Source organism: Filicampus tigris, chromosome 7, assembly GCF_054856515.1.
Source record: "Filicampus tigris isolate MCC_2025a chromosome 7, RoL_Ftig_1.0, whole genome shotgun sequence".
In the NCBI taxonomy this organism is placed as follows: Eukaryota; Metazoa; Chordata; class Actinopteri; order Syngnathiformes; family Syngnathidae; genus Filicampus; species Filicampus tigris.
The window spans coordinates 12,186,599-12,214,585 of NC_141223.1; the positions used below are offsets into that span (position 1 = coordinate 12,186,599).

At 41.4% G+C, this 27,987-nt stretch overlaps 1 protein-coding gene and 1 pseudogene across 2 annotated transcripts in view; both read left to right on the forward strand.

Moving 5' to 3' along the window:
* The window catches only part of cntn5 (contactin 5), a 149,439-nt gene extending 136,698 nt beyond the window's left edge, over window positions 1-12,741 (forward strand). For both annotated transcript variants that reach the window (XM_086035500.1, XM_086035499.1), the window contains exons 19-24: window positions 1,231-1,465; window positions 1,566-1,675; window positions 2,243-2,429; window positions 2,501-2,613; window positions 7,687-7,855; window positions 12,028-12,741. In XM_086035500.1, coding sequence (XP_085891626.1) covers window positions 1,231-1,465; window positions 1,566-1,675; window positions 2,243-2,429; window positions 2,501-2,613; window positions 7,687-7,855; window positions 12,028-12,116 — 903 coding nt within the window. In that variant the 3' untranslated portion in view covers window positions 12,117-12,741. The remainder of the gene's footprint in view (window positions 1-1,230; window positions 1,466-1,565; window positions 1,676-2,242; window positions 2,430-2,500; window positions 2,614-7,686; window positions 7,856-12,027) is intronic.
* Window positions 12,397-27,987, forward strand: LOC147144799 (uncharacterized; annotated as a pseudogene).

Below are 27,987 nucleotides of genomic sequence, written 5' to 3' on the forward strand. Positions count from 1 at the left end.
CCTTAGAAGTGTCTTCTCTTCTCTTCTCTCTGCAACTTTCTACGATATTCACTTAATATATCCTCACCCACAGTTGCAGCTAGATTTATTTTGTTGTGTTTTTTAAAGATTTTTCTTTTTTAAAACTGTCTTATTGAGAGCCATTTCTGCAATTTTGCTCCCCGTTCCTCAAAAAAAAAAAACTCTCAGGAATGCATTTACTGCTTGTTTGTCGAAGTTGGTAGTCGAAAATGCTAACGGAAGCCCGTTTAAAATGATAGGTGGACCAGCTTGTAGGCGATTACTATTTTGTCCGGCCGGACAAAATGGCGGATAGGCGGACGGCGGAAGGCTACCCCCTGTAGGCCAGAAGGACCTCAAATTTTCAGTAAAATGCCCAGCTCTGGTTATCTGTACTAACACATCCAGTTCATTGGTACAGAATGAACAGGTGTGCATATAGGCGGTGCGCCAATGCGCATGAGCACTGGAAATGGAATATTGATTAAGCAGTTCAAGTCTGTCTGTGTCCTCTGCACACTAATAATAGGTCAGGCTAGCCTCAATGCGAAGTCAAGTCAGCCACCATGATTGCTTCCGAGGGCCAACTTCAAACTAAACGCTAAGTAAGGCATTGCTATCCATGTACAGTATTAGTAGAGATTGAGGAATGTGGTAAGGGCCTCATAATGCAAGTCAAAGGGGGTTAATATTTTTTGGGAGAGACTCAATTGTGTTAAATATGAATTTGTGTTTTTGTCAAAAAGTCAATTCAATTGTTTTAATAAGCTGCCATTGTGTAGCCCTGGGATACTGTAATGTAATTGTTGTTGTAAATTAGAAACTGAAAACTGAAAAAAGTTTATTCAGTTATATTAAAATGGTACATCTATACATATTAATGTAAAACATTGGCCATATATGCCATAAGTCTTTTCATCCATGTAATTAGTGGGTCGGGAAAAAAATGTGCACATTTGAGAAGTAGGCCAAAATGTTTATCTGCACCCAGAGTATGAATATGAATAGTTTTGTGTAAATGTGCGCTGGGATTGCCCAATGTCAGCTCGGATAAGATCCAGCTAGCCTGCAACCCTAAAAAGCATTAGCGGTATAGATACATTGATGGAAATAACAAAATAATCAGTCACTTTCATCTTTTGATTTTCAATTTAAAATGCGCATTGTTTGCACACTTAGGCTACCCAGACAACATTTGGCCTCCCTAAAAGGTTTCTCTTTCCGTTCCAGCCCGTGTCAGAGGAGTTCCAAAACGGCGAGGGCTTTGGCTACATCGTGGCCTTCCGCGCCAACGGCACCCGCGGCTGGAAGGAAAAGATGGTGACATCGGCCGACTCCACCACATACAAGTATCGCGACGAGACCTTCCCGCCCCTGACGCCCTTCGAGGTGAAAGTGGGCGTGTACAACAACAAGGGCGACGGGCCCTTCAGCCCAGTCGTCATCATCTACTCGGCCGAGGGCGGTGAGCTCAAATTTGGCTTGTTGGGACATGTTTTGGGGAAAAAGGTGCTGTCAAAAACAATTTTGTGCATATGTGCCTGTGTGTGTGTGCATGCATTCAGAGCCCAGAGAGGCACCGTCCGACGTGAAAGCCTACGCAATTTCGGCTTCGCAAATAAGAGTCACGTGGAGGCCACCCAATCCTGGTCCCGGAAAGCCCAAAGGATATGAGGTGAGCTCATGCTCATGCATTGAGCAGACACATCATTAGGTACACCTTGCACAATGAAACGAGATCCCTACGAGGGGACTTGGGTAAGTAATGTGTCCGGATTGAACTTCAGACTTAAGTTGACAACTTTAGGACTTGGGAATTGCCTGACTTTGACTTGAACTTCTCGACCTGTAAGGCGGATAGGCGGACGGCGGAAGCAGGGAGAGAGATATATATATATATATTAATGCATAAAATATTTCCCCCCCAATGCATTTCAATGGGCGTCTACTACTAAAAAACTGTGTGATTGTAAATGTTTTCCAGCTAACTAATGCAAACACAGATCGCGAGTGCAAAGTGCCTACTATGTGAATACAGTATATGTTGTTCCTGATCAAGCTTGTATGACTTGACTTTAGAGCTGCTTAACACAATTATTGACTTGACTCGACTTGCTTGATTTTTATTCCCCACAGTAACTGGGCCTACATAGAACATATTCTGGAAAAAAATATGTTTGGGTTGACTTCCCCCTTTAAGGGGCATACTTGCTCCCACACAACTGTGCTTCTGTGTGACCAGGTGAGCTACTGGAGAGCCTTGGAGAAGGAGGACTCCGGCTGGAAACAGAGAACCACAAAAAACGAGACCTCCCTAGTGCTGGCAGGCTTGGAAGGTAACAGCCAGTATGTGGTCAGCGTCAAAGGCTTCAACAGCATCGGACAAGGACCCGCCAGTGCCTCCGTCATGGCCAAGACCAGGAAAGCCCGTAAGTTTGATAATATGATAAATACCTCCCTTTTTTCTGAGGCTGATGGTTTTTCCTTGGTGGTTCTTCAGCTCCGGTACAGCCTCCAGGCAACCTGTTGTGGATTCAAGAGGGCAACAACGTGTCTTTAAGCTGGGACCCAGTAAAGGCCAAGGAAAATGAGTCTGACGTGATCGGCTACATGGTAATCATGCCCTTTTCTGATCTAAAGGAGCGGTTCACGTAACATTACAACTCAATTATCAATATAAAAAGAAGCACACTAATGCGTGAAAATGCAAAATATGTTAAAAAATAACAGCTGCAGAATATTTTTCCCTATATTTACAATTTTGTATTGAGAAAATTATATCACAGTAATAGCAACAAATAGGTGAAATAAAGCAAGGAATAAAGATAGTAGTCAAAAAGATACAGTAAGTTAAATTAACAGTCTAAACCCTTTAAATCCCAGATGTCAAATTAAATCCCCGGGGGCCTAATCCGGCCCGGGACATCATTTTATGTGGCCAGTGAAGTCAAATCATGTCTGTTGACTTGACATGTTTTTTTCCAAATTGTCTTCACTTGCATCATTAGATATATTTTTCAAACATTTGTTACCAATCCCTGCTTTGAAATAAATTGAAAAATAGTTGTAAAAACTATTTACTGGCTTCTGATTTCGAAACTAGTTATCCGTGAATTTTTTTTGATAATATAAGGCGATCGATCTTACATTTATATGGGTTCACAGTCGTAACGTCCCTCCGAGGGACACCATAACTGTGATGTGGCCCGCGGCAAAAATGAGTTTGACAACCCTGCTTTAAATTGACCAGGATTTATGTTTAAAAAGGTTGGATAAATGTTGCAATTCAGAATAAAGCTGAAATATCATATGGTCATAAGTGTTCAGACCATGTTCTCAGTATTGAGTAGAAGCACCTTTTGAGCTAGTACAACCATGAGTCTTTTTGGGAATGATGCAACAAGTTTTTCACACCTGCATTTGGGGATCCCTTGCCATTCTTCCTGATCCTCAGATCCTGTCCAGTTCTGTCAGTTTGGATGGTGAACGGTGGTGGACAGACATTTTCAGGTCTCTCGCCAGAGATGCTCAATCAGGTTTAGGTCAGGGCTATGGCTGGGCCAGTCAAGAACGGTCAGAGTTGTTCTGAAGCCACTTCTTTGTTATTTTAGCTGTGTACTTCAGGGCATTATCCTGTTGAAAGGTGAACCTGGGCCCAGTCTGAGGTCCTGAGAACTTCCTCCAGGCTATCTCTGTACTTGGCCGCGTTCATCTTTTCTTCAATTGCACCCAGTCATCCTGTCCCTGCAGCTGAAAAACACAACCATAACATGATTCTCCCACCACCATGTTTCACTGTAGGGATTGTATTGGAAAGGTGATGAGCAGTGCCTGGTTTTCTCCACACATACCGCTTACAAATAACACCAAAATGTTCAATATTGGTCTCATCAGACCAGATAATCTTATTTCTCATAGTCTGGGAGTCCTTCGTGTGTTTTTTTGGCAAACTCTATGCAGGCTTTCACGGGTCTTACACTGAGGAGAGGCTTCCGTCGGGCCAGTTTTCCAATAAAGCCCCGACTGGTGGAGAGCTGGAGTGATAGTTGACTTTGTTGAACTTTCTCCCATCCCCCCTACTACATCTCTGGAGCTCAGCCACAGTGATCTTTGGGTTCTTCTTTACAATTTACAAACACCAAAAAACTATTGATTGAATAGTTAGTACTGGTGGTGTGGTGTACTCATTTTTTTTTTTTTTATTTGATAATTTTCATTAGATTTTTTTTTAATTTTTGGCAGGATTAAACATGGAGGGGGGCACACGGGCTGATGAACATTTCATTAGAAACATAACATGATGGTGAATAAGGAAATTATTTGGCTGTTAAATATAGATGATGCAATTTACCGGTAATTAACAGAAGATAAAGAAAAGTAGACAAAGGGAAAAAAAAGTTCAAAAGGACACAGGAAAAATAAAGTTCAAAAGTAATAGGAGGAAGTTAAAAAAACACATCTAGTCTTATCAGTTTGAAATTATAGAAAAAGAAAACAATTGTTTTTTTCAAACTAATCAAATTTATTTCAAAGAATAATTCATTAAAAAAAAATTTAAAATACAAGCTTGGCTTTGTCCAAACGGTTGTTCCATTTGGTTGAGAATTACATCAACATTAGTGATTCCAAAGAAAATGTGTGACTTTTTCTGCCTAGCAACCAGGATGTGTTACGCTCACGTTTTTTGCCAACTACCGACCCTGCATGCACACTACAGCTAGCTTTGAACATAATCCCTATTATTGTACCAATATAAAACCACACAAGTAGGCTACGGTGTGACAAGAGGTTTAAAATAGCGACAGGTCCTTCGCTGATGCTTCAACAACACAGTGAGTGAGGCTGTGGGGGAGGAAGGAAAGTAGAAGGAGGAAGAGAGCTGGCTGGCTTTCAAAGCTTCCTAGCTCAGAGGCGGTGAGAACCTTCTTCTAGCTCATGACCTCCAAGCTGTTGCAAGGGAGGCGAGGAGGAATACGTTCAGGGGGAAGGGAGGCATTTTCCTTATGTTGTTCAATTGATATGTTCAAAAACCGCGTAAAGTAACATTATGAAAGACCAGCGTTGGAACAAATAAAAACAAATGATTAAAAATATGACAAAGAAAGGTATACTATTCCGTGCATTTGTGTATATGTGGCCATGTCATGCTATTTTAAACTTTCTGCGGTTAACTTCAGGCATATATATGATTTTATATAAGGTCGAACAAATTGCTTAGGAAATGTGAGTTCTTTTTGTGGCTATTTTTTAAACTGGAAGTAAGATGCCTGGTTCACAAAAACCCCATCTCTCCCTGTGGCTGCCACACCGCTTTCGTCGTCCTAAAGCTGGTTGATGCACGCAGCACCCACGAAACAGTCATGACCTGACCAGTTGTTATCCCTATGCAGACTAGTGTGCCGCTTTTCCATTAGTCCCAAACAACCCCACACCACACAACACTCCAAGCTCACTGTCATTCTTTTCACTGAGTCAACGTCTTCACTCTGCCCGAAGTCACCATCGACGAGGCGGAAGACCTCTCATTCTAGTGGATGGAGTATGTGAAAGGAGCCCCTTGTCCCCAACTCCACTGCAAAAATACTGCAAAAAATAATTTTAACTGGCGGCTGCTTGGAGAAAGTGGGTGTGTTTTTTCTGCAATGGGGGTACGAGTTGGCTCCTCACTTTGCGACGTAGAAAAGTGGGGACCCAGTCGTTTCCTTGGATTGGGCGGAGCTGTTGCTTAGGCTGGGTTCACACTGCAGGTCTTAATGCTCCATTTGGATTTTTCAATAAAATCCAATTTTTTTGTATAAGCGTTCATATTAGATTATAAATGTGACCTCGGTTTTGTCTGCTGTATGAATGCATGCATAGCCAAAGTGACCCGCATGCGCAGAAGAAGAGACGACGTCACTCATGACGAATTGTATACGGAAGTAAATGTGGTCCAGCACGTCGAGGCATTTCTACAGTGAAGCGATTAGGTAGGAGGTAGAAATAAAGTACAGGATTTGGGAGAAATTGTGAGGCGAGGCTCATTTTATGGAGACATCACGATGACGTCACGTTATAACCGTGCGTAAAAAATGAATCGATCTGAACCGTGGCTGAATTACTACCATCGCCATAAATGTCCACTTTATGCTTCCATGTTTCAAGTGGGATTAAATTAAAGTAAAAAATAAAGTCCATACTGTTACTCAAAACAACTTTGCAGATTCGATCCCTCCTGTTGCCAGCACTGTCCCTCTGTCTGCGCGGAACGCATTTTGGGCTCCGGATGACGTCAATGTCAGATATATGCAACGTGACCGTTCGGATTTGAAAAAATCGGTATTGAGCCGTTCAGACTGTCATAAAAAAATCAGATACAGGTCGCATATGGGCAAAAAAATCTGACCTGGGTAACATTTGCCTACGGTGTGAACCTAGCCTTAGAAAGGAGGAATAAGCAGAAATGCTCAGAGAGGGTTGATTGAAGGAAAACACCACTTTAGGAGTGTTTTGGATGAGGAATTACCATTTTAACATAGCTAAAAGCCCCAAAAAGTTGATTGAGCATCATATGGCCCCTCTAAAATTTGATTTTTTAAAAAAAAAAATTTTTCGTATCAGGCTAACACTATCTAGAAATTACAGACTCCCAAGCTATGGGTCTTGCAGTGTTCATTTTGACAAGATATTTTAATTTTGTTTTAGTTATAGTCGTTTGACTAAAATGAATTAAAGTTTTAGTCATAAATTTGTCATCTGATTTTATTTTAGTTTTAATCCCATTTTAGTGGATGAAAATAAAGAACAATTTTGGTCGACTAAATTAATAGCATACATTTAAACTTTTTTTAGGGTATTTCAGAGGGTCTGAAAATGCCTGGTACTGAATGAGCTAATGATGAAATAAACTACAAAAGATTTTAGTCAACAAAATTAACACTGGGGTCTTGGTCACCCAACGGTGCTGGGACCCAAGTTTAACAAGTATTCATTAACAAGACTTTAAAAAGCCCATCCATCCATTTTCTATTTTGCCTCTCCTCATCAGGGTCACATGTGTACTGGATGCTATCCCAGCCAACTTCAGGAGAGAAGCAGGGTACATCCTGTACAGGTCAACAACTAATCAGATTTTTAAAAGTCAATTGTCTGCAATACAGTATGTTCCCTTTAAAAGGGGCCAATTTTGTGACGAGTGTAGGGTTACATGGTGGACGTGTGAATGCGAAGGTGGACCCAAATTCAGGGAAGTGATAGAAAAGAGGCAGGTTAGCAGGTGTAACCACCCCAGTACCCCCCTCACCCCCTTCCAAAAAAAATTATATATATTTTTTTCAAAAAGGCAAACGATGCACGTGTTAGGATCAAAAATACAAAATTAATAAAAACAAGATTGTAGCTGAAAAAATAATAAATGCATAGAAAACACTCACCACCACACACAGCAGGCAACATTATGTAACACCAAGGCCTACCTGGATGTGACATGAGTGGTTGAAAGGAGCTCATTGGTTAATAGTAAGAAGATGGCTGACGAGAATAGGTGAAGACGAAAAGCACACAATCAAGCAAGGCATAGCATCAAACAAAACTATATATAATCAAAACAATGCAAAATTCAAGCAAAATACGGATGATGACATATTTGACCCCAACAAAGAATCACATTCAGCCACGTAATATGACTCTTGTGTCAATGTTACACAGGTGTTACTCAAGCAGGAGGGCCGAGGCTACAACCAGGTGACTCGCACCATCAACCCGTCTACCACGCTTTCGCTTCCAGAGGGCGGCACGTACGTCATCGAAGTGCGCGCCCTCAGCGAGGGCGGCGAAGGGGCGGTCAGTTCGCAAGTACGACTCGTCACCTCCTCTGGTAAGCTGTTGTCACTGGTCGGCATTCATTGCTATAGTTATTTTTAGAGGTAGCAAAAGGATATATACGTTAAAAAAAAAGACTTATAAAAGTCCTGCTTATTTTTCTGTACTTAAGTAGAAGCAAAGAAGTACAGACTCTAAAATTTACTTGGTTACAAAGTAACAATAAATTTTTAATGTCATTTAAAGTTTTGATAACTTGGCAACATGACGAAAAAAATCCAAAATAGTTATCCCAATTTACTAACTTACGTGGTGGTCATACCTTTTTTAAGATTTAAAAAAAAATCAAATAAAAAAAGTCACATCACGTCACCGCTTTTTTTTTTCCATGCCTGTACATGTTAATGACGGCCGCAGCCGTACATGTTAAAAATGGACAGCCATTGGACGTTAGCTAGCTAGCATGAGCTCGACTTTTATGCTATCAAAACATGTTCCCATAGTTTTGCTGATGTTGTGAACTGAGTTAAAAAAAATAAAGCGAACAATTTAATCAATTTTGATGGTGGCTGATGGCTTTTAGTTTGGAACGAGATAAAACACAATCGCTACAAATCATTCTTGTGGTAGCGATGGGACAAGTGGCTGCCATTTTGTGGAATTTTCTAAAACACATGCAATAAGCACTTTAGATGCCTCTTAAATACTTTTAAATCCAGGTTAAAAACCATGCTTTTTTTCCTACAATCCTTAAAGTTATTTAAGGCATTTTTTAAATTCAATTTAATTCTATTGTCTCTTAGTAATTTCAGAAAGCTACTTCATATCTTTTAATCTTTTAGTAATTTTATAAGCTACCTTTGTTCTCAAATGTCTTCAGTTGTCCTTGTTAAATCTACTGAAAAATCTACCAAAGTTTTACTCCTTTACTTATCACCGCTGTTTATTTTAGCCTAGCTCGATTCCATCTGTTGTAATTAAGCAGTCAAAGCTCTTGCATGAGCAAAGTTTTCTTGGCTAATACTCTTTTAATTACCTCACCCACACACAAAGCTCCGCGCTTGGCCAATTAACCTGCGAGCGCCGCGCCGACCAGACGAGACCGGCCAGCAGATGTTTTATCCTCATGGCCGGTTCACTGGCTGTATTGTTTGCACCCGTAATTAGTTGGACAATGACACAGTTGTCTCTCACCACACAATACGTTTTGAAATGTCGTGTAGCCGTTCAGCTTTGATTGAATGCCTCCATTATTGACCCGGTGTTCTGCCAAATTGTCCTACCCCGTCGAAACGTCCTACCGAAGGCTAATTTGACAGCCAAAATACTACCGTCCGCTTTCAGCTTGTTTTGTTTAGATGCAGACTGGTAGGTAGAACTTTAAAAAATCTCTTAAAAAATACTCACACAGAGGTGAAAGCAGGTAGTACATCCTGACAATTTATTGAAGTATATATACACAGCGTGATGAATGTGCTGGTCACCATGCTCAAAAGCTACGATGTTTAAAAGCTATGACAGAAAATCACACGGCAAAAGTATTTTTGAGGCAATGAAAAAGTCAAATAAGACTCAATGAAAATGAAAATAGTAAGTACTCACTGCTACTAACCGAATGTCCGACAGGTAGGGCAAAAATTTCCAAGAAAACACTTATCGGCATTGTGTGCACTTCCATCCTTGGTTAGCCCATCCTTTTTCAAAGACTTCTCGTCCTCTGTCTGTCCGTCCACAAAATGGGCATCCGTCCCCTTGAAAGTTGGTCGAAGTTTATAGACGGAAACGGTAACGGAAGCCCATTTAAAATGCTGGGCGGACTGGCTTATACACAATTGACCAGCCTGACCAAAAGGCGGATAAACAGACAGCGGATGGGTACCCTGGCTGCAGGCGGAAGGCGATAAACGGACCGGGCAATTTTAGTAAAATGCCCAGATCTGTGTAATGCCATAGATTACACCGATTTCACTGATGAGGAAAAAGGTAGGTAGCAATTTTGTTTTGTTAACATTTATGACATACATTATCCCTTTGCATGCAAAGGATGTCATTGCCTGGCACATCTCTAGAGCAGTTTCTTAATCTTTATTGAGCCAAGGCACATATTTTACATTGGAGAAAATCTCACGGCACACCAATCAGCAAAATTATTCACAAAAATTGGATGTACAGGTTAATTATGTACTTTCTGTCATTTAGAGGGAGAATATTTTATTCTTTTGACTCATATTATAAGTGGTTGGCATAGATAAATTAACAAAAAACATTTTTTTAAAACAAAATAATGTTTTTTTGTCAAAATATATGATATTGGATGATTCCTCGCGGCATGCCTGATGATCTCTCATGGCAAAGTAATGTGCCCTGGCACACTAGTTGAGAATCACTGCAGAGCGTCAAAATCTCTCCAATCCGTCATTCATGTCAGCGCAGTACACAAAGCTACAACCCAGAAGTGGAAGTCTTTTGTTCTCCTCCGAAAATAACATTGCGTAATTTTGCGATATTTTTTTGTTTTTTTGCAAAATAACGCAAGAAAAATTGAAAACTTATAACACAAAAGTTTTGCAATGAAATAGTATTGCGTTACAACGCAATCTTAAATATTCATGCGATGTCCCCTGGCGGGCTCTGTCCGTTGTCTGGTGACCGACGGTGGTTGTGTTAGCAGCTAAATGCTATCTTGGTTGACACTTAGTTGTAAACAGTTGTAAACAATTCAATCCACTCACGATATTCCCAGCCGATAAGCGAATGAATAGGACATTAGCCAGTTAATGAGCTTTACATAATGTTCATGAATTATGAAACCTCTGCTGTTAGCATCTCTCCAGCCGTGTCATGCATGGACATTTTTTTGTTGTTTTGTTTTTTCGTGGTGTGGGGGGATGGGGGGATGGGGGGGACGGGTTGACATAATGTAAGGACAGAAGTTCTTTAAAAGGACGGGGTCGGAGGACGTTTGTTTTTATGAATAAGGATGCGGGGACGATGACGGAAAGGTGCCCAGGTCACGGACAGAGGACGGACCGGCAAAATAGGGTAAAGTGCCCCACCTCTGATAATATATAATTTTATATTTGTTCTAGGTAATGCGGTGTGGCAGTAGTTGCAGCTTTTGTTACAATGTCGGAATAAATTAAGTTATATGATATTAAAATGCTTTCCAAGTTCGAAAATTAGGATTCGTTGATGGCTTTTCCACACCCACTCCTAATCCAATTCAAATCATCACTTATTCGTACACAGCCCTAAAAATGATATAGCTGCTAGTATTAACCTTCTCATGTGTTAAATTGACTTGGTTTATAAATGTCCTGTCTTCAAATATCCATCCATCCATTAGTCGATCCGCTTATCCTCACGACGGTCGTGTGCATGCTGGAGCCTATCCCAGCTATCTTTGAGCAGCAGGTGGGGTACACCCTGAACTGGTTGCCAGCCAATCGCAGGGCACACAGAGACAAACAACTATTCGCACTCACAATCCTACCTAAGGACAATTTTGAGTGTTCAATTAACCTACCGTGCATGTTTTTGGAATTTGGGAGGAAGGCGGAGTACCGGAGAAAACCCACGCAGGCACGGGGAGAACATGCAAACTCCACACAGGAAGGCCGGGGCCGGAATCAAACCCACGACCTCTGAACCGTGAGGCGGACGTGCTAACCAGTCGGCCAACGTGCCGCCCTTTGTCTTCAAATACATAAATAAAAACAAATCTGAAATTTAATATAAAAAATGAAAACAAAAAAAAACTTAATTTCTCATGCTGGCCTTATTTTACTTTAATATTATTATTATTATTATTATTATTATTATTATTATTATTATTATTATTATTATTATTATTATTATTATTATTATATTCAGTGAGTGGATCAGCACACCCAGATCCACATTTTGTTAAAATTTAAAAAAAAATGTTTAATGACTTGTAAAAATATTTTGTCTTTGTTTTGGGGGTTTGGGGTATTTTTTTTCCCCAACTGTTTTTCGAGGAACATTATATTGAATATATATGTTGAATTAAGAATTGTTGGGGTTTAAATGTTGCATTACCGTAGATGTCAATTATAAATGGCTGTTCAGTATTGGCGCGGGGGTTGACTATATTCTTATTATTCTTGAAAATAAAATAGCGACACACGCATCGGAAGCTGTTGAGAGTACAATACTTGTTTTGTGCATCTTGTTATTAATCTTTCCCCCTCTTCGTCCTGTCAGGTGTGCGGGCAAAGAGCGGCGAGTGCAAACAGAACCTGGCATGGCCCATGTTGCTCTTGCTTTTGCTGGTGCCTTCAGCGTCCTGGTGAGGCCGCTTCACACGTTTTTTCGATCGAAGGGGAAAGGACTCGGCCTTCGCTTTTTTTTAAAATTCCCTTTGATGCCGCTGCTTGGCATTTCCATGGAGGAGAAAAGGTCCAGGCGGGAGGATTGAGTCATCTCATCACCCGTTTAGTTTCGTGTCCAACATCGCGCTAGTGTTGTGCTGTCGTGTGCCGTGCGAGGAGAGTTTTTTTTATTTATTTATTTTTTTAAGTGCTCCTCTCATTGACTCCCGGGGTCTGCGGAGCATGAATACTTCTCGGAAAGATGCAGCGGAAGCACGAGCAGGATCATCTGGGATGTGCATCACCCGCACCAGCTCCTCCTTCCTCTGGCTGCCCGACTAGCCAGGCGGCAGAATACTCACCCGAGGAAAGAAGTGCGCTTTTTTCTTTCTTTTTTTTAATGGACCAAACCACGTTTACTCGGGCTACTTTCCCAGACTTGCTTTTTGTACATTGCGTTACCTTTTAGAGAAGAACACGGTGGTGTGTATCAGCTTTGTTTCTGTTGGTAGCAGCGCTTTGGTGCTCCGTGGCCCACGTTGGTGGAAGTACAGTAGGCAGCAGTAGGAACTCTTGGTGACCAATAAATGTGATGTATATTTTTAAAGTGTGTCCTCCTGTCATCTTTTTCAGTTGATTCAAACATTTCCTCCTATTCGCTGTGTTTGTTTATGCCAAAGCCATAATTATCTAATATAAAGATCGCTTTTGCACAGACAAGTGGGATCTTGGCGCGAAGCAACGATGTTGACATGAGGCGAGGAGCTTCATTTAGTCAGGCAATTTACATCCTTTTCATTATAAACCAAAATATCCTGGACATAAAATACAGTGAAAAGTTCATTGCGGAATTTATGTTTCAGACATATTTGGGAGGTGAATATCTGCGATTTGGAAAGATCATATCAACAAATTTCAAGTTTGTCATCATTCCAATTAAATATCCCAACTGCAGGCAAACACAAAAGAGTTCCAAACTTGAGCTGATGGACAGGGACCTTTTATTACTGGCTCTCTTTTAGCTGGCTTTAAATGTCAGCACTCAGACACTGCAAACATTTCATTTGCCACGCGGCGCTGCCATTTAATTTGGCAATATCCAGTGGGACCAGGGAGCCAAAAAGAACCCGGGCCAGCATCCCTTCCCTTTCCAAGCAGATTTTGGTCTGAGAGGTGGCATACATCCTGGACGGGTCGCTAGCCAATCACACATTCACAAGTGGAAGTCGAAGTACTTGGAGAAATCTTCCACGAGCTTGAGGACAACATGCAAACACCAGGAAGGCCGGAATCCGATTTCAAACCCCGAAACTCTGAACCTTGAGGCAGACATGCTTACCACTTGTCCACCATGCTGTCCCGAACCCATCCAAATGACTATAAATAAGGATCCAGAGAAGATCTTTTTCTGTGTGTGTGTGTGTGTGTGTGAAGATCCTGCAAGAAGCACAGCTCAGCAGGTCAACCACTCGGGACCAAAGCACGCTGAGGGCTCACATTGCTCCGAGCGCTTTACTAAGAAAAAACTTTTTTTTTTTGTTCACTGGGAGGCTGCTGGTGCTAAGGTGGACTTGCTCCAACTTGTGTCTGGACTGCACAAACAGTGATTTATTTTTATTTATGTATTCAATTTTTTTTTTATCATAATTCTTGCAGCTCCTGGGCACACACACACCCAAGTGCTAATGTAGCGACCTTTAATTATTCATGCAGCTGTTGTCTGTGTTGGCACATGTGATTTATGATAATGGATCATGTTTTGTGCAAGGGAGAGCCACAAGATACAGTGTCAGCAATTAAACCACAAGCCCACCCGTGTGTGTGTGTGGAGGTGTGTACGCAGGGGTGTGTGGGTGTGTGTGTGTGTGTGTGTGTGTGAAAGTAAAAGTAGTAGACTATTTCAGACCACTGCGAGACAGTACATAGGCCTTGTCAGTGATCAACAGAAGTGCTTCTCGAACCTTTCATATTTAGTATCAGATAAAAGAAAAAAATGCTTGTACCACCAACATGACTAACATAAACATGCGATAGCACAGTAGGCCCAAGTGTTGAGCAAAAACGATGGTTTGTTCCTAAAACATTTGCTTAAAATTGTCAGCCACTGTAACATTATGCACAGTTTGAACAATTTTACATTAAACAAAGTTTCAAGTCAAATAGTTCGTAACGATTTGTTGCAAATGTATTGTCCCAAAAAAGTTCAATACAACTGAACTGTAAATTGGGCAGTGACTCGCGTGCCCAAAAAAAGCACAGGTGTCAAACTCTGGTCCTCGAGGGCCACAATATATATCCCGCCTGCTTTCGATTTTATTATTCTGCGTCATCAGTAGGTAGATGAGGTACAGTGTAAAGCGCTTTGAGTACCCAAGATAGAAAAGCGCAATATAAGTGACAGCCCATTCTTACATTCCCTCCTCCAACACACCTTCAAATGATCAGCTCATCAGATAGCTCTGTAGGAGACTGATAACAATCTCAATCATTTGAATCAAGTGTATTAGAGGAGGGAAATGTCTAAAACGTGCAAGATCGAGGACCAGAGTTTCACACTTGTGCATTCGAGGGTACCACACTTTGAAAATAACTGCTCTACACATGCAGTGACCCCTCACCGGGGAGAAATTTCTCCAAGGGCCCCCTTGTAGTCCAAATGTCAGTAAAACGTGTTCCCCAAAATAGTGTATGAATTAGAAAGTTGCTCATTTGTGAAAAAAAAAAAAAAAAAGTTGTAATGTAACGGTATCAAATTCAATTTTTAGGGCGCAAGCAGCGACTGCTGCGAGAACCTTATTGTGTCTGTAGATGATTTGCATTTTTGAGGGCCTAAAAATGAACAAAAACTGATCAAACTTTGCACTCAAATCAGGCCTGGCGAAAAAAAAAAAAAAAAAACATTTTAAAGTTGTCATACACAAGTACAAAAAAAATGGATCCGTAGCGTGTAGTGTATTTTTAATTCCCGAGAGGCCACCAAGCAAGACTGAATTGGTGATAGAAATGAACCTCTCTAACACAGCCATGTTGGTTAAATCAATATTTTATTCTCGTCACATGCTGATGTCAAAGAAGTCTCCCAAAATGCCACGCTCTCACGTTTGTCTTCTTGTAGGGAGCTGTATGAATATTCAAACTTACTTATTACATATGCATTGGTTACATCTAACATCTTGGTCTTTTGATCTCCTCCGAAAAACCTAGAGGGGGGAGCAAATTCACCCCCCATTGTTTCCCAGAACCAAATGGCCAAAGCCAACATACATTCCTCTTTCTCTGTATCCCTGGAAATGATCTGATTACAACCGGAGAAGTATTTTACAGTATGTAAACAGAGCATCTTGCTGTACGGCAAACCTTTTGTGCCTGCTTCCTTTGAAGATTCAGCACAACGGCCTACTGACCTCATGATTTGATCAGCATCCACTCACTTCATAGTTAAATGAAGAGAACGAACACAATATCAAATTTGGTTTATATTCATTATATTCATATTCATCTACTTCAAGCGCCCCCTACAGAGGTTTAATGGCGCCCTATCCTGCTATGTTTAACCTAGTCTCATTATTATTATTATTATTAGAAAAGCTTAATGTTATGTCTATAAAGTGCTATTTTTCCAAGGAGTTGTAATATTCTACGTTTAAAATGACCTTTTCATCTCGGGGTGTTTGTGTGTATTTTTGTTTTTGAACATGCAAACAGAATTTATTTCATTTTGGAATGAGACTGTAACCTGACAAAAAGTGGAAAAGGGACATGTTTTTAATACTTTCGGGATGCACTTTAGCTCAACATGCAGAGATGGGAAATTCGGGTCCAGAAAGTAAAAACCCTGTCACAGTTTGTCTTGAGTCACAGGTGCCGCTACTCCACTGAAATTCCTTCCTACCCGTCGAGATGTCCTACCAATGCTTAGTGTGCTTAGTTGCGCACGCATGCTCACAACGCCGATAGTGAGGTGGGGTTAGGTTGAGTTTAGGGTTTGGTTGAGTCTAATCAGTCTGAGTCTGTCTAATCAGCCTCTGGTAGGAAGTTTCGATGAGGTAGGACAAATAGGCAGAACACCGGATTTCCCATCTCTGTCAAAATGATACAAAAGGTGCACAGGTTCACACTCAGAAAACTTTACTCATCCCTGCGAGACAATTAAGGGAGAAGAGAGTTCTTGTCGCTCATTTACGACATGAATAACATAAATATTTAACTAAGTAAAGACATAAATAGGATAGGACCAGTGAAATCGACATTGGTATACAACATGATTTTGTTGCATTTGCGCTGATATGTTCTACTTACATGAGTTGTTTTATTACAATACACAATAAAATACATGTGTGTGATAGTCCTGTGCGGTAATAGCAGAGGTAAGAGACACGCCTGGCTTTCTCTTGCTGAAAGTCGCATTGTTGGTGTTTGGACCTTTGTTTGCTCATGCAAATATGCTTCATCTTCCTCCGCGATGTTTGGTTTTTCAGCCTCTTGCTGCTCGGGAATGAGAATTAGGGAGGCATGCCATGTGCCGACTAATGTGAACAAAAGGATTAAAGCGGCAGCGGAGGCTTTGGAGCTCAAGTCAACACGCTGACTTTTTTTTTTCGACTTGCACCCGAGCGCTAATCATGGCCGCCTTAATTGAAGTCGTCTCGAGACCTGTAAAGCGAGGGGAGCCGGGCGGGGAAGAATAAAAGCAACAGAGTGTCCTGCTTGACTTTGATATTCATTTGTTTGCTTCAATTTGTGATTTAGTGTTCCACGGCAACTTTGTTTTGCTTACTTTTCAGGAGAAAGATTTTCTGAGTGGTGGACTGGACACTTCCTAACCACAATGTAGCTATGACAAAAATTGCAGTTTGTTTGCAGTTAAATGTGTCTGTTTATTAAATGAATAAACAGTAGATCCACTTATCAACTACAAAGGCTTTCAAGCAAACAAAAATAACCATAGAAGCATAACTACACTATTTCTCTAAAGGGCTCTCGTATAAAATTCCAATGGAAATATGGCACAAAACTGCTGAACAGCAAAAAGACAGTGCACGTTTTCCCAAAAATCAACTCACTCAAAGATGTTAACTTTATACTACAGTATGTTTGACCTGCATGTTATTCAAAATCCCCAAATTAATTGGCCGCTTCAGTTATAGGACAGTAAATTTTGTCACAGATGTCGTCATCGGTAGTCCACTATCACAGCGTCCACTTCTCCATGCATTTGCAACACCATTAAGCGTAAAAGAAATCCATGTTTTTGATGGACACACACTTAGTAACTCCTCATGCACTTCAAATGAGCTGTCAATGGTTCTTGTAAAAAAAAAAAAAAAAAAAAAAAAATTGCTGTTTGGGCACTTTTGATATCAGTGTTGTAGTGGCGAGTTAGCTTGACATTTTTCATGTGTGATAGTGTCCGCATTTTCCATCTTCCCATTTTATCTGAAAGACACAATTTTCTTAACCTAATTTGGCACAGGCTTCTCGTCAGAGCCGCTGTCTCTTCTTGTCTGATGCACAAGTACAGTATTGAGTTACAGGGTGCTCTTGAGTGATGTCTGCCCTCTAGTGGTAAACAGTGTTACTACAACCTAAAACTGCTCAGCTGCAGCAAACACGTTCGTTTTCAAAAATGAATCGAGGTCCACTCCAAGCGTGCGGCCCACGACCTGCCAGTTGCCCATCACTTGACTGTATTTTTCTCCCAAAATTTGATGGGGCAGAAGTGTAGATAATATAGATATTGTGGCATGTCTCTCTTGCAGTCAAAAGGATCCTGTGTGGAATTTCGGCTCAAATATGATATCGTCGGTTCTAAGTTATCCATAAATGATAACATGAGCGAGAACAGCACAAAATGTATAGAGAAACCCCATCAACAGGTTGATACAACGAATGGCCGAAAATGAGGACATAAGGGTGACGACTGAGAATATACTTGTTGAAGCAGGCCCTCGTTTGCATGCGGGAACGCTTTCATTAACGTCTCGCTCTCCTTAATTGCAGACGTTGTGCTGCTATTGGAATAGCAGCCAAATTAAAGCGCATGCTCACACGCTTCCCGTAAGGAAATTAAAGCACAAGCCTCCTGCTGCGAGTTCGCATTAGGGGGAACATTTATGAGCAAATATGTGAAAAGGAAAAAAAGCTGAGTCCGCGCTGACTTCCCTGGAAGACGGACAGCCTGGTTATGCTACTTGTGTGAGAAATTCGAGCAAGCATAAACTCTAAAAGCATTTGGGTCCAAAATAATCCAATATGGGTCAAGAATTGACTGACCCAAAATTTTGGGTTAAATGAACAAAAAGTTATCCATGTAACCCCCAAAGGTTCTGTCAAATGAACAGCCCAAAAAGTTAACCCAATGTGAGTCATAAAGGGAGCGTCCCAACCTTTTGGGTTGTTTGTGTAGGACTCTTGCTTTTCTGCAGATCTTATCCCGGTCGGTCGATCCTTAACCGTTATAGCAACAGCCTCACTTTGATCACCGTCATCTAGCCTCCTCTGCGAGCAGGAGGAGAGGGGAGGAGGAGACAGGAGAAATGTCCGTAAAACAAGCCAAAATGTTAGCGGCTGAGCCAAGGAGAGTAGGCTTATTGTTTTGCCTTTGAAAATTATATTTAGATTTGAGGTAAAACCGACATGAAAACCCGAAAGCTGGTGAAACATAGGAGCTAACAAGGTGATCAACTTGCTTTGCATAGGCCGATTGGTTTTGAATGACTGTCATATTTAGACTGTACAGGGACACGCGACTGGAAAAACAAAGATCTTCAATTGCACTTTTCATTTCGTAGCTGATTAGGTTCACCTTTGACAAACAGGCTCTCCAACAAAAATAGAAGCAGTGTTACCAAGTTGAGTGTTGACAGGTGGGTGTGAGTGCAAATCTCAGCTGGGGCACTAAGACAGAACAAGTTGTGGCTGACACAATAGAACAAAGTGTTTTATTTAAAAATAGATATATTTCTACAATTTTTGACATTTTCATTTGTGTGTATTGTTACATTAGAAAATCATTTGTCACATTATTATCAAGGCACCAAGACAAATAGGTGGCAAAATGGTCGACTGGTTAGCATGTCCGCCTCACAGTTCAGAGGTCGTGGGTTTCAATACCTGCTCCGGCCTCCCTGTGTGCAGTTTGCATATTCTCCCCGTGCCTTCGTGGGTTGAACCATTCAGGATCATTTTGCAGACCCGAAAGTACAGTTTGTGGACCGCCGAGGGTCCCTGAAACCCAGTTTGGGAACCATCGCTAAAAAGTACAAGCGATGCAAAAATGGTGAAATGTGTTGGTTTTTCAAGGTAGCTTTGGTGATTCCTTCGCCTTCAAACGAGAATGAAAACACAAAATGTGGAGGTGCCCTTGGTTTTCCAAGAGAAGGTAATCATTCCCCCAAGGTCAAGCTGGGAATGGCGCGCCTGCCGTCTCGCAGCTGGAAATGCCGTTTTCAGGCCGCCGCTTCCATTTGAGGTTTCTCTCTAAATTGCAACCAATCCCTCTAGCCTCGCTTTCTGTCCTCTGGTCTGTTCAGCTTTTAAGACCTTAATAACAAGTGGATCTGAGCGTAATACCCAATGTTTTATTCATTGCGTCTATATTCGGATGGATCACAGTCTAATCTGTTCCTCTAATGCACTGGCTTCTCCGCGGATTGAACCGTCCTGACCTGTCGCCTGGCCGTCCAATCGGCAAGGAAAGGTAAATGTGCAGGTATATCCTCAGGGTAGCGTCCGGTTCACAGCTCTGCCTTTTTTTTTTAAATGGCTTCACTGGACGCTTCACAGCAAAGCCAACTTTTTGCGGTGCTGACATATTGCCCGATTTAAAGGCTCCCTGGGCGGTCAGCTTGGCTGAAGCCGAGGATCAGCCGAGGCCAATCTGAGGGTTCCTTTAAACTGGAACTGAGTCGTTAAACAGTACAAGGGTCGCACTGTGCTCATCTGGCGGCTTACTCGCAGCAGCCAATCTCTGCCATTAAATTGGCTTTTGTGAAAACGCAGTGGTTACCCATCACAGGTTCGGATATGACAACCAATAGTACCAGCCAGGAAAGTGGTTATTCCCAATACATATGTTCCAATCCAAACTAAAGCAGGGATACGCACATTTTGAACATTACATTACAACTTAACCAATTTGTCAAATGTAAGAGACCTCACACTTGACAATGAAAAAATCACCAGGTTAGAGTTCGAGCTGACTGCTCTGATAGTATGTGATCTCCTCCAGATAACCAACGATCCTCGCCCTGGACTCTTTTCCAAACGGATGGAGGAGGAGATCACTCTTAACACACAAACTCCACCGTGGCTGGAGTCTTGCGGATATTTCCGGATCCGCGTTTGGCTGTGCACAGTTAGACCCGGAGATTTACATTGTCACTATGCGACAAAAATGCTCTGACGTCCCTTGCGCGACTTGTGTTTTCATGCGAGTCAACATGGACTCCCGCGGCGCTGCATTGTTTATAGCCATTCTCGAGGCACTTCTTTATTTGTCCGCAGCCAATTACTGCTTCTCGTTGAACGGTTTAAAAGCAATTCTGACCTCTTGTCGGTCCTCCCGAACGCGTTTGGCGCCGTATTTTTGGTTTCGTAGAAGTGACGTCAAAGGACGGAAGTTCCTTCTGAATGGACAGTATTTGGCTAACTACTGCCGCCTAGAGGACTGGCATGCGTTTGAAAACGCACTTCTGCGGTGTAGTGTAGCTACGTTTTTAACAAACGAGGATGTGTATTCCAACACGGAGTGGGGAGAAATATTCGGTTGTTTAAAAAAAGCCCGGCTACGTGTAGAAAAGGCCTCAATTATCAGTTTCTGAGTGCAGATCAGGGAGTAAAACCTCTTCATCAAACACCTCACACCACTGGACATTTACTCAGGATGATCTTAGTGTCACGTTTGATAATCTGGTAATTGCCGACTCAACCGTTCTTTACTATGTACTGTTTATACCCGCTTCAATGAACCGCTGAAATACACGGAGAGGGCAGGGAGCGTAAAGCGCTCCTTACATGCAATCAGGTCAATGTGCAGGTGGTCGTCATGTGTCATAAAAATACCAAATGAGCTCACCGTACGCAATGCCGTCTATAAACAAGATGGAAAGCATAAGTGGGAGGGAGGGCCATTATAAATTACAGCATGAGCGTGTTTCAGATGAGCCGCCAGAGCCAGCCGATACACATATCCTTTATTGGCAGGCCGATAGGGGGAAGAATAACGAATGGATATAAAGGCATTTTAAAAAATAACACTCAGCCTATAACAAGACACTAAAAGTTTCATTAGCAAGAGAGGCAAGTTGGACAAAATTCCAAAGCTTCTGCCAAGGCACTTTGTTGCACTTTGTTTAATTACAGCGGGCCCGGAGACCTTCGACAATTAAAGCGACAGCATTTAGTAGCAAGTTGTTGAATAATCAAGCTACTTCCTCTGCCCAAAATGATTTGAATGCTTTCGATTCGACATTTGGTCTTAAGAAAACAAGACTACATTATTTTGCACTGTATATACTGGTTTTAATGACAATCTGCTGACATGCTAACGTGGTATGCTAAAATACAATGCAAGGACGGACGGAAGCGCTTTAAAAGGACGAGGACGGACGGGTCGCAGGACAATAATTTTTATGAAAAAGGACGAAGGATCGAGAACAGGAGGGTACCCAGGTCACAGATAGAGGACGGACCGATAAAAAAGGCTAAAGTGCCCAGCTCTGTATATATTAGAAGTGTCAGTTAAACACGTAATTAATGACATTAACGCAACCCTCTTTTGAAGCCGTCATTTTTTTTCAATCGCGTGATTAAGGCTCATTTTGGCCCAGTAAACTTTGTAGTCTTTTCACGTTGCCACTGAAAAACTACAACACCTCACCGGATCTTACGAGACCGTGAAAAAAACATAAACCACACAACACTGCAGACACTAGTCTGGGCTTGCTGTGCAGAGCTCTAATTACGCATGTTGCTACGGGACGGCGCCGCCGGGTTTCCATAGCAACCAGCGGCTCCATTGAGAAACGCTGCTGGTCACCATGGTTTATAAAAAAAATCGTATAGAGTAGAGGAGGCATTACAGCTGCTTCAAAATATTGACGACTCTGAGGATGAATTGGTCGGCTGCCATACCCCGGCCAAAAGGAGCCGTGTCGCATGTGGTAAAATAGGCTGCATGTTACATGTGATAGTCATGACGTTGTTGGTAGTACATGCCAGACAGTCAAAATCAATAAAATATTGAGCTAATGTGGTGCTTGTTGACATAATTCCCCTTTTCCTTCGGCTCCAACCAGCTGTATTAACAGATGACACCCATGCAGCACCAGAGCCGCACGGGACAAGAGAGGCGCTCTCACCAGCTGTTTCTCATTAATTTATGACATAATTTACACAAACGTATATTAGCAACAGAATTTTAATAAACAAAATACCTTTATTAGACACTTGAGCAGCCAGTAATAATCCTTTTAGTCGATGAAGTCATTGCCAGAGCGCAACAAAGTGCCATCCATAAAAATGGCTGCTCTCACAATTCTAATAGATTCAAAATCCTGGCAGTCCTAGTTTTAGCACAGTCCAGCAAACCAAGAGGAGCTTGAGCAACAGCAAGTCGCCCACATTCAGGAGAAGGGGTCACGTGCCCGAGAAGTGCCAACCAGATGGAATAGAGGCTCAAGGCTGTGTTGGATGGCTATTTTATTGTGGCTATCCGTGTTATGTGCATAAGTTTGCTTAATAAACAGAGCTGGGCATTTTACTAAACATTCGCGGTCCGTTTATCGCCTTCCGGCTACAGCCTGGGTACCCTTCTGCCATCCGTTTATCCGCCATTTTTTCCGGACGGAAAAAAATAGTAGCCGCCTATGGGCCGGCGGTCCGCCGATGATTTTAAACGGGCCTTCTTTTTGGACAAATTGTGATTGGTCCCTTGCGTGACTCCCACCATGACATGGAGGGAGGAGAGGGGGGCGTGGCCATATTCTTCATTTCTTGTGGGCAGTTGTAAGGTCATTAGTTGTATTGGATTCTCCAAAACAAATTGATAAAATTGAAAATGCAAGCTCATATTTTACTGATTTAAAAAAAAAAAAAAAATACATACATTGAGCTTGTTATTGAAAAATGGACCAGCCCGGCTGGATGATCCCTTAAAGTGCCAAAGGAATTATAGCCAAGAGAAAGGGAAATTGCAGACAAACGCGTGACAAACGTCGGGTGACACGCAGCTAGCTGATTGAGCACGTCAGCCGTGACGGTGACGCGTGTCGATATGTTCTCTGAATTGAAGGCCAGAGGAGCTTTGCACATCTTCAATAGTATGCAGATTTGCAGTGCACACAAAGATTCACACTTAATGAGCTCATACCGAGATGCTGACTTTTCGTTTTTTTTTTTTTTTTGGTGCCAATGATTAATGTTGTGGATTTGACCTTATTGACTTAAAGCTCAAATGAGGAAATGGCTCTCAGGAGTGCTGCACTGTAGCACACGTGTACATTGACACTTCTCACTCTTTTTTTTTTGTATGAAAGGAAAAGAGAAGAAAATGTGCAGTAAGCAGTTACGTCTGTTTGCATTTAGATTGTCCCCAAAAGGGCAATCTGAATCGGATCCAGATCAAGATGAATTAATCATGATCTCTTATAGAGTACGTTTAGTCATTTTTTCCAAATTTGTAATGATCTGAAAGTCTATTTAAGCGCATGATAAATGCTAATAATCAGAGGTGGACACTCCGTCAGATTAATGGACCGGTCTGTCAGTCTGTCACTAAGAGAGCCATTGTGCTGACGAACGACTGGACACCTTTTAAAAATGATGGACCGACGAATGACAGAAGTGGGTTTTCACCCGTCTGTGTAATTTTCACTAACTGTGATGGATTGACAGACCGTCAATGACGGACCGTTAGTTTGTCACTGGTGAACGCCAATTTTTCTGACGTTTTTTGTGGGATACCGACTCACGGACCAACGGACTTCTGGCGGACTAGCTGATGGACTTAACTGACGGACCAACTGATGAGCTGACAATTAAAATTCAGTTTGCCACAAAAAAGGATGGACTGATGAATGACGTACGGGTACCCTGGCCGCTGACGGATGACGAATGACGGACCAGCAAAATTTAGCAAAATTCCCACCTCTGGTAATAATAATAACAATTATAATAATAGTAAGAAGAAGAGGAAACAAACACACATAGGGTTAATGAACTAAATAACAAACCAGTAATTAATTTAATCCAGCCATCCATCCATTATCCAAGATGCTTATCCTCACGAGGGTTGCGGACATGAATTTAATTAATATAACTTAAATTGAAAAACTGAAATATAACTTTTTTTTCCCTTTCAGTTTTGCCTTTTTGTCATGGAAAATATGAAATATTGACAAATGAGTGAATTTTGAGCATGTGAAAAATACTTTCCAATATGCTATTTATGAATTCAATTGGTTTGAGTTGGTGAAGAAATGTGGAAGGATTAGGTAAAAATGGGTAAATTTCTGCATTCATTTGAGCTCTTTTTTTGTGGAAAATATGGAATACAGGTACTAATATAGAGAAATTGGGGAAAATTATCAATAGTTTTGTGGATGTCCTGAATGAGCTTAACATTTTAAAGTTGGAATGGTTTGAATGGGTCAAGAAATGTGGAAGGATAAGGTAAAAATAAAATGTCACGTCTTTGGGAAATTTGTTGTGAAATACTGAAAAAAATATGCTAGTTTTGGGAACATGAAAAATGCATGAGTTGGTATGATTTGAATAATTGGACAAGTCAAGAAATATACAAGAGTTAAATCTGAAAAATGTCTCCGTTCATTTTAATATGATTTTTACATAAGTGAATAAATAAATACACAAATAATCAACAACAACTCGCATGTGCAAGCGGATCACATTCCTCATAGGACATGACGAGTGTTTATCCTTTTTAACAGCCTTCAGTTATTATTGTGCTCCGTTTCAATGCACCAGGGCAAAATGACTCAAATGTCTCAAATCTTGACGACAGTCACGCGGCGTTGAGAAAAAAAGTAGAATCGACGTCAATCGAATGGGCGTGGGCCGCCCTGATCGAAGAGCCTAATACACTGTCAATGAAACATCCCTTTCAATCGCAGATGGCCAACTGAGACATGATCGTGCTCGATTTGAAGAATCCCATCTGTTTGGAGAAGATCAATAGCGTGTTGCGCACTGGCACAAAATCAACGCGAAGTGGCTCGTCTTAACTGCAGCCCGATGACTGAGCGGACTCTCTCCCGAGGCCTTCTGTTAATCTCAGTTTAGCATTTGCTACACAAAAAGCGTCTTTTTGCGGACTCTATGGTCATGATATGATAAGTTTTGTGACTCAACAGAACGCTTCAAAGGCGAACCTGACAAGATTACAATATTCTTCAAAAGAATACAGTCAACTAAGTGGATTAGTACAGAGCCCCAGACATGAAATGGTGGGGTAGTGTCTAATTTTAAACAATTGGTCCGATTAAACATGATTGTGTTAGCATCATTGCTTTGTAGCTGTTTTTCTTCAGCTGGAACACCCTTACACAAGGTGGAGAGAATTATTATACGTTCATAGCAGTCGGTGTTACGACAACCTTCAGGAAATGTCAGGAAAAGGGTTAATCAGAGACCCTTTAAGTGGTGGCAGGTGTGTGCTGACTGGAATATGTAGCCTTGAAGCTGCTAGCAAGAAATTCCCCCAGCTTACTAACACACATGCACGGCAGGACATTTCGGTTTGTGTTTCTGTGTGAAAATGACAGTGCAGGACCTAGTTTGGTTATATTTTCGCCTGGGACTTTATTACAAGGACATTGCTGCTTTACTTGCAAGTCGTCACCATTATGTTGTGTCTGAGAGACATTTAAAATGAATTTTGAAGTCTTGCAGTCTGCTTCGGCGCAAGGAATACACCATTTTGGATCGTGTTGTTGATTTCATTCATGAACAATTACAGACATCTTGGCAGCTCTGTGGATACAGATGGGTGTATATTAAATGCAAGGAGAATGGACGACACGTCAAAAAAGAACAGGTGCGCCTAATTTTAAAAGAACTTGATCCAAGAGATGTTGAAATCAGGAGGAGACAGCTCCATCGCCAAAGCTATTTCGCAAAAGGACCCAATTACATTTGGCATTTCGACTCTTACGACAAACTAAAACCATTTGATATCTGTATCAACGGCTGCATAGACGGGTTTTCACGGAAAATCATGTGGATGAATTCGTTCACCACCAGCAGTGACCCAAAAATCGTAGGAGGCTATTACATGGATTAAGTGGTTGTCCAACGATTGCCAGAGGCGATCGGGGCACAGAGAATGTTAAAATACAAGACTTTCAACAATTTCTCTGTCGCAACATTCATGACGGCTCCGGCAAAGTTACATCGAAGGTGCAAGCAGAACAAATCAGCGCATTGAGAGTTGCTTCCTCAGAAGGGAATCAATTGAATTCTACATCTCTATCTTTGCTGACTTGAAGGACCGTGGTTTGTTCGACGGGACATATTTGGACCGAAATTTCATTCAGTTCTTCTTCGTGGGCATCATTCTGGTAAGGCACATGTCTTTAAAGTTCAATTGTCATCTTAAATTGTGTCAAATTGCTTTTTAATATTATGCAATGATAAAACACTGTAAATGTCATAATTGCAATCATGTGCATTACAATAAATATTATATGTACGGTAATGCAAAAAGCAATACAAGCCTATTACGCGCAGCCTGCCGTGTATTATTAACACACTGCGCCCGAGGGGAAACGTGCATCAATATTGATCTATAATAACATTAAGACCGCTAGCTCTGACCAGTGGTCATCCGATGTCAATTCAACATCAATATGACATAAAAATCATTCATTTGAATGATGAAGTATCAGAATCATTCAATTGATGTTATATTGATGTTGAATTGACATCAGATGCCCAGTGGGGTATTATTGAGAAGCAATAATAACAAAAAAATGTTTTAAAAAGGCTAAAACGGTAGGCCTATTTGTCAAGGATCATAGTTAACGAACTTCAGCCTGCACTTTTTTTTTTAACATAGCCCTGCGCACTTTTTTTTTAACATAGCCCTGCCAAAGTGACCGCAATGTATGTTCAGCATTGCATGTGCTGTTCAAAGCGTCTTCCTATATTAATAAAAAAATATCAGATGCAAGTACAATCAGTTCAGTGAACTAGACCTCTTGCATTCCCCAGTTAATGGGCGGCAGTGACTTTTCGACAGAAGTATACACTGTACTTGCAGCATCCCTTAATCCTTTTGTGGTTCCTGATGTTCCTGGTGCTGACGTGCCATTTAAAGGCTACAAATTTCAATTCCCTGCTTTTATATATATATTTTTTTTGTATCGTCATCAAAAACGGCAAAGTTTACTCTCATCTCAAGCCATCTAATAACACAAGAATATTTGGTTGCTCTCTTACTGTCTAACGTAACTTATCATTTCTTCCCCAGGACAAATTGGATGAGACCATCCATTTGTGGGATGCACATGTCATCAGACCATCGAAGAACGAAAGGGTACCCAGTGGTCGGTCCCAAATCATGTACCGTACATGTTCCCAGAACTCTACTCCAGCTATGACTGCATTTGCCCTGTGGACAGAGCTGATGTACAGGAGTGACTGCAGATTTCCCCCAGCGGTGTCATGTGACATAGACATTTACAACATCTGCAACATTTTGATGGTGGAGTCACAGATTCAGCTTCCAGCTGATGCCGATCAAGCATTGGATCTGTACCTACATTTGAGGCGTGAGATAACAACTGCTTTGTTTGTTTCAATGAACATTTTCCATTTGTTGTACAGCATATAG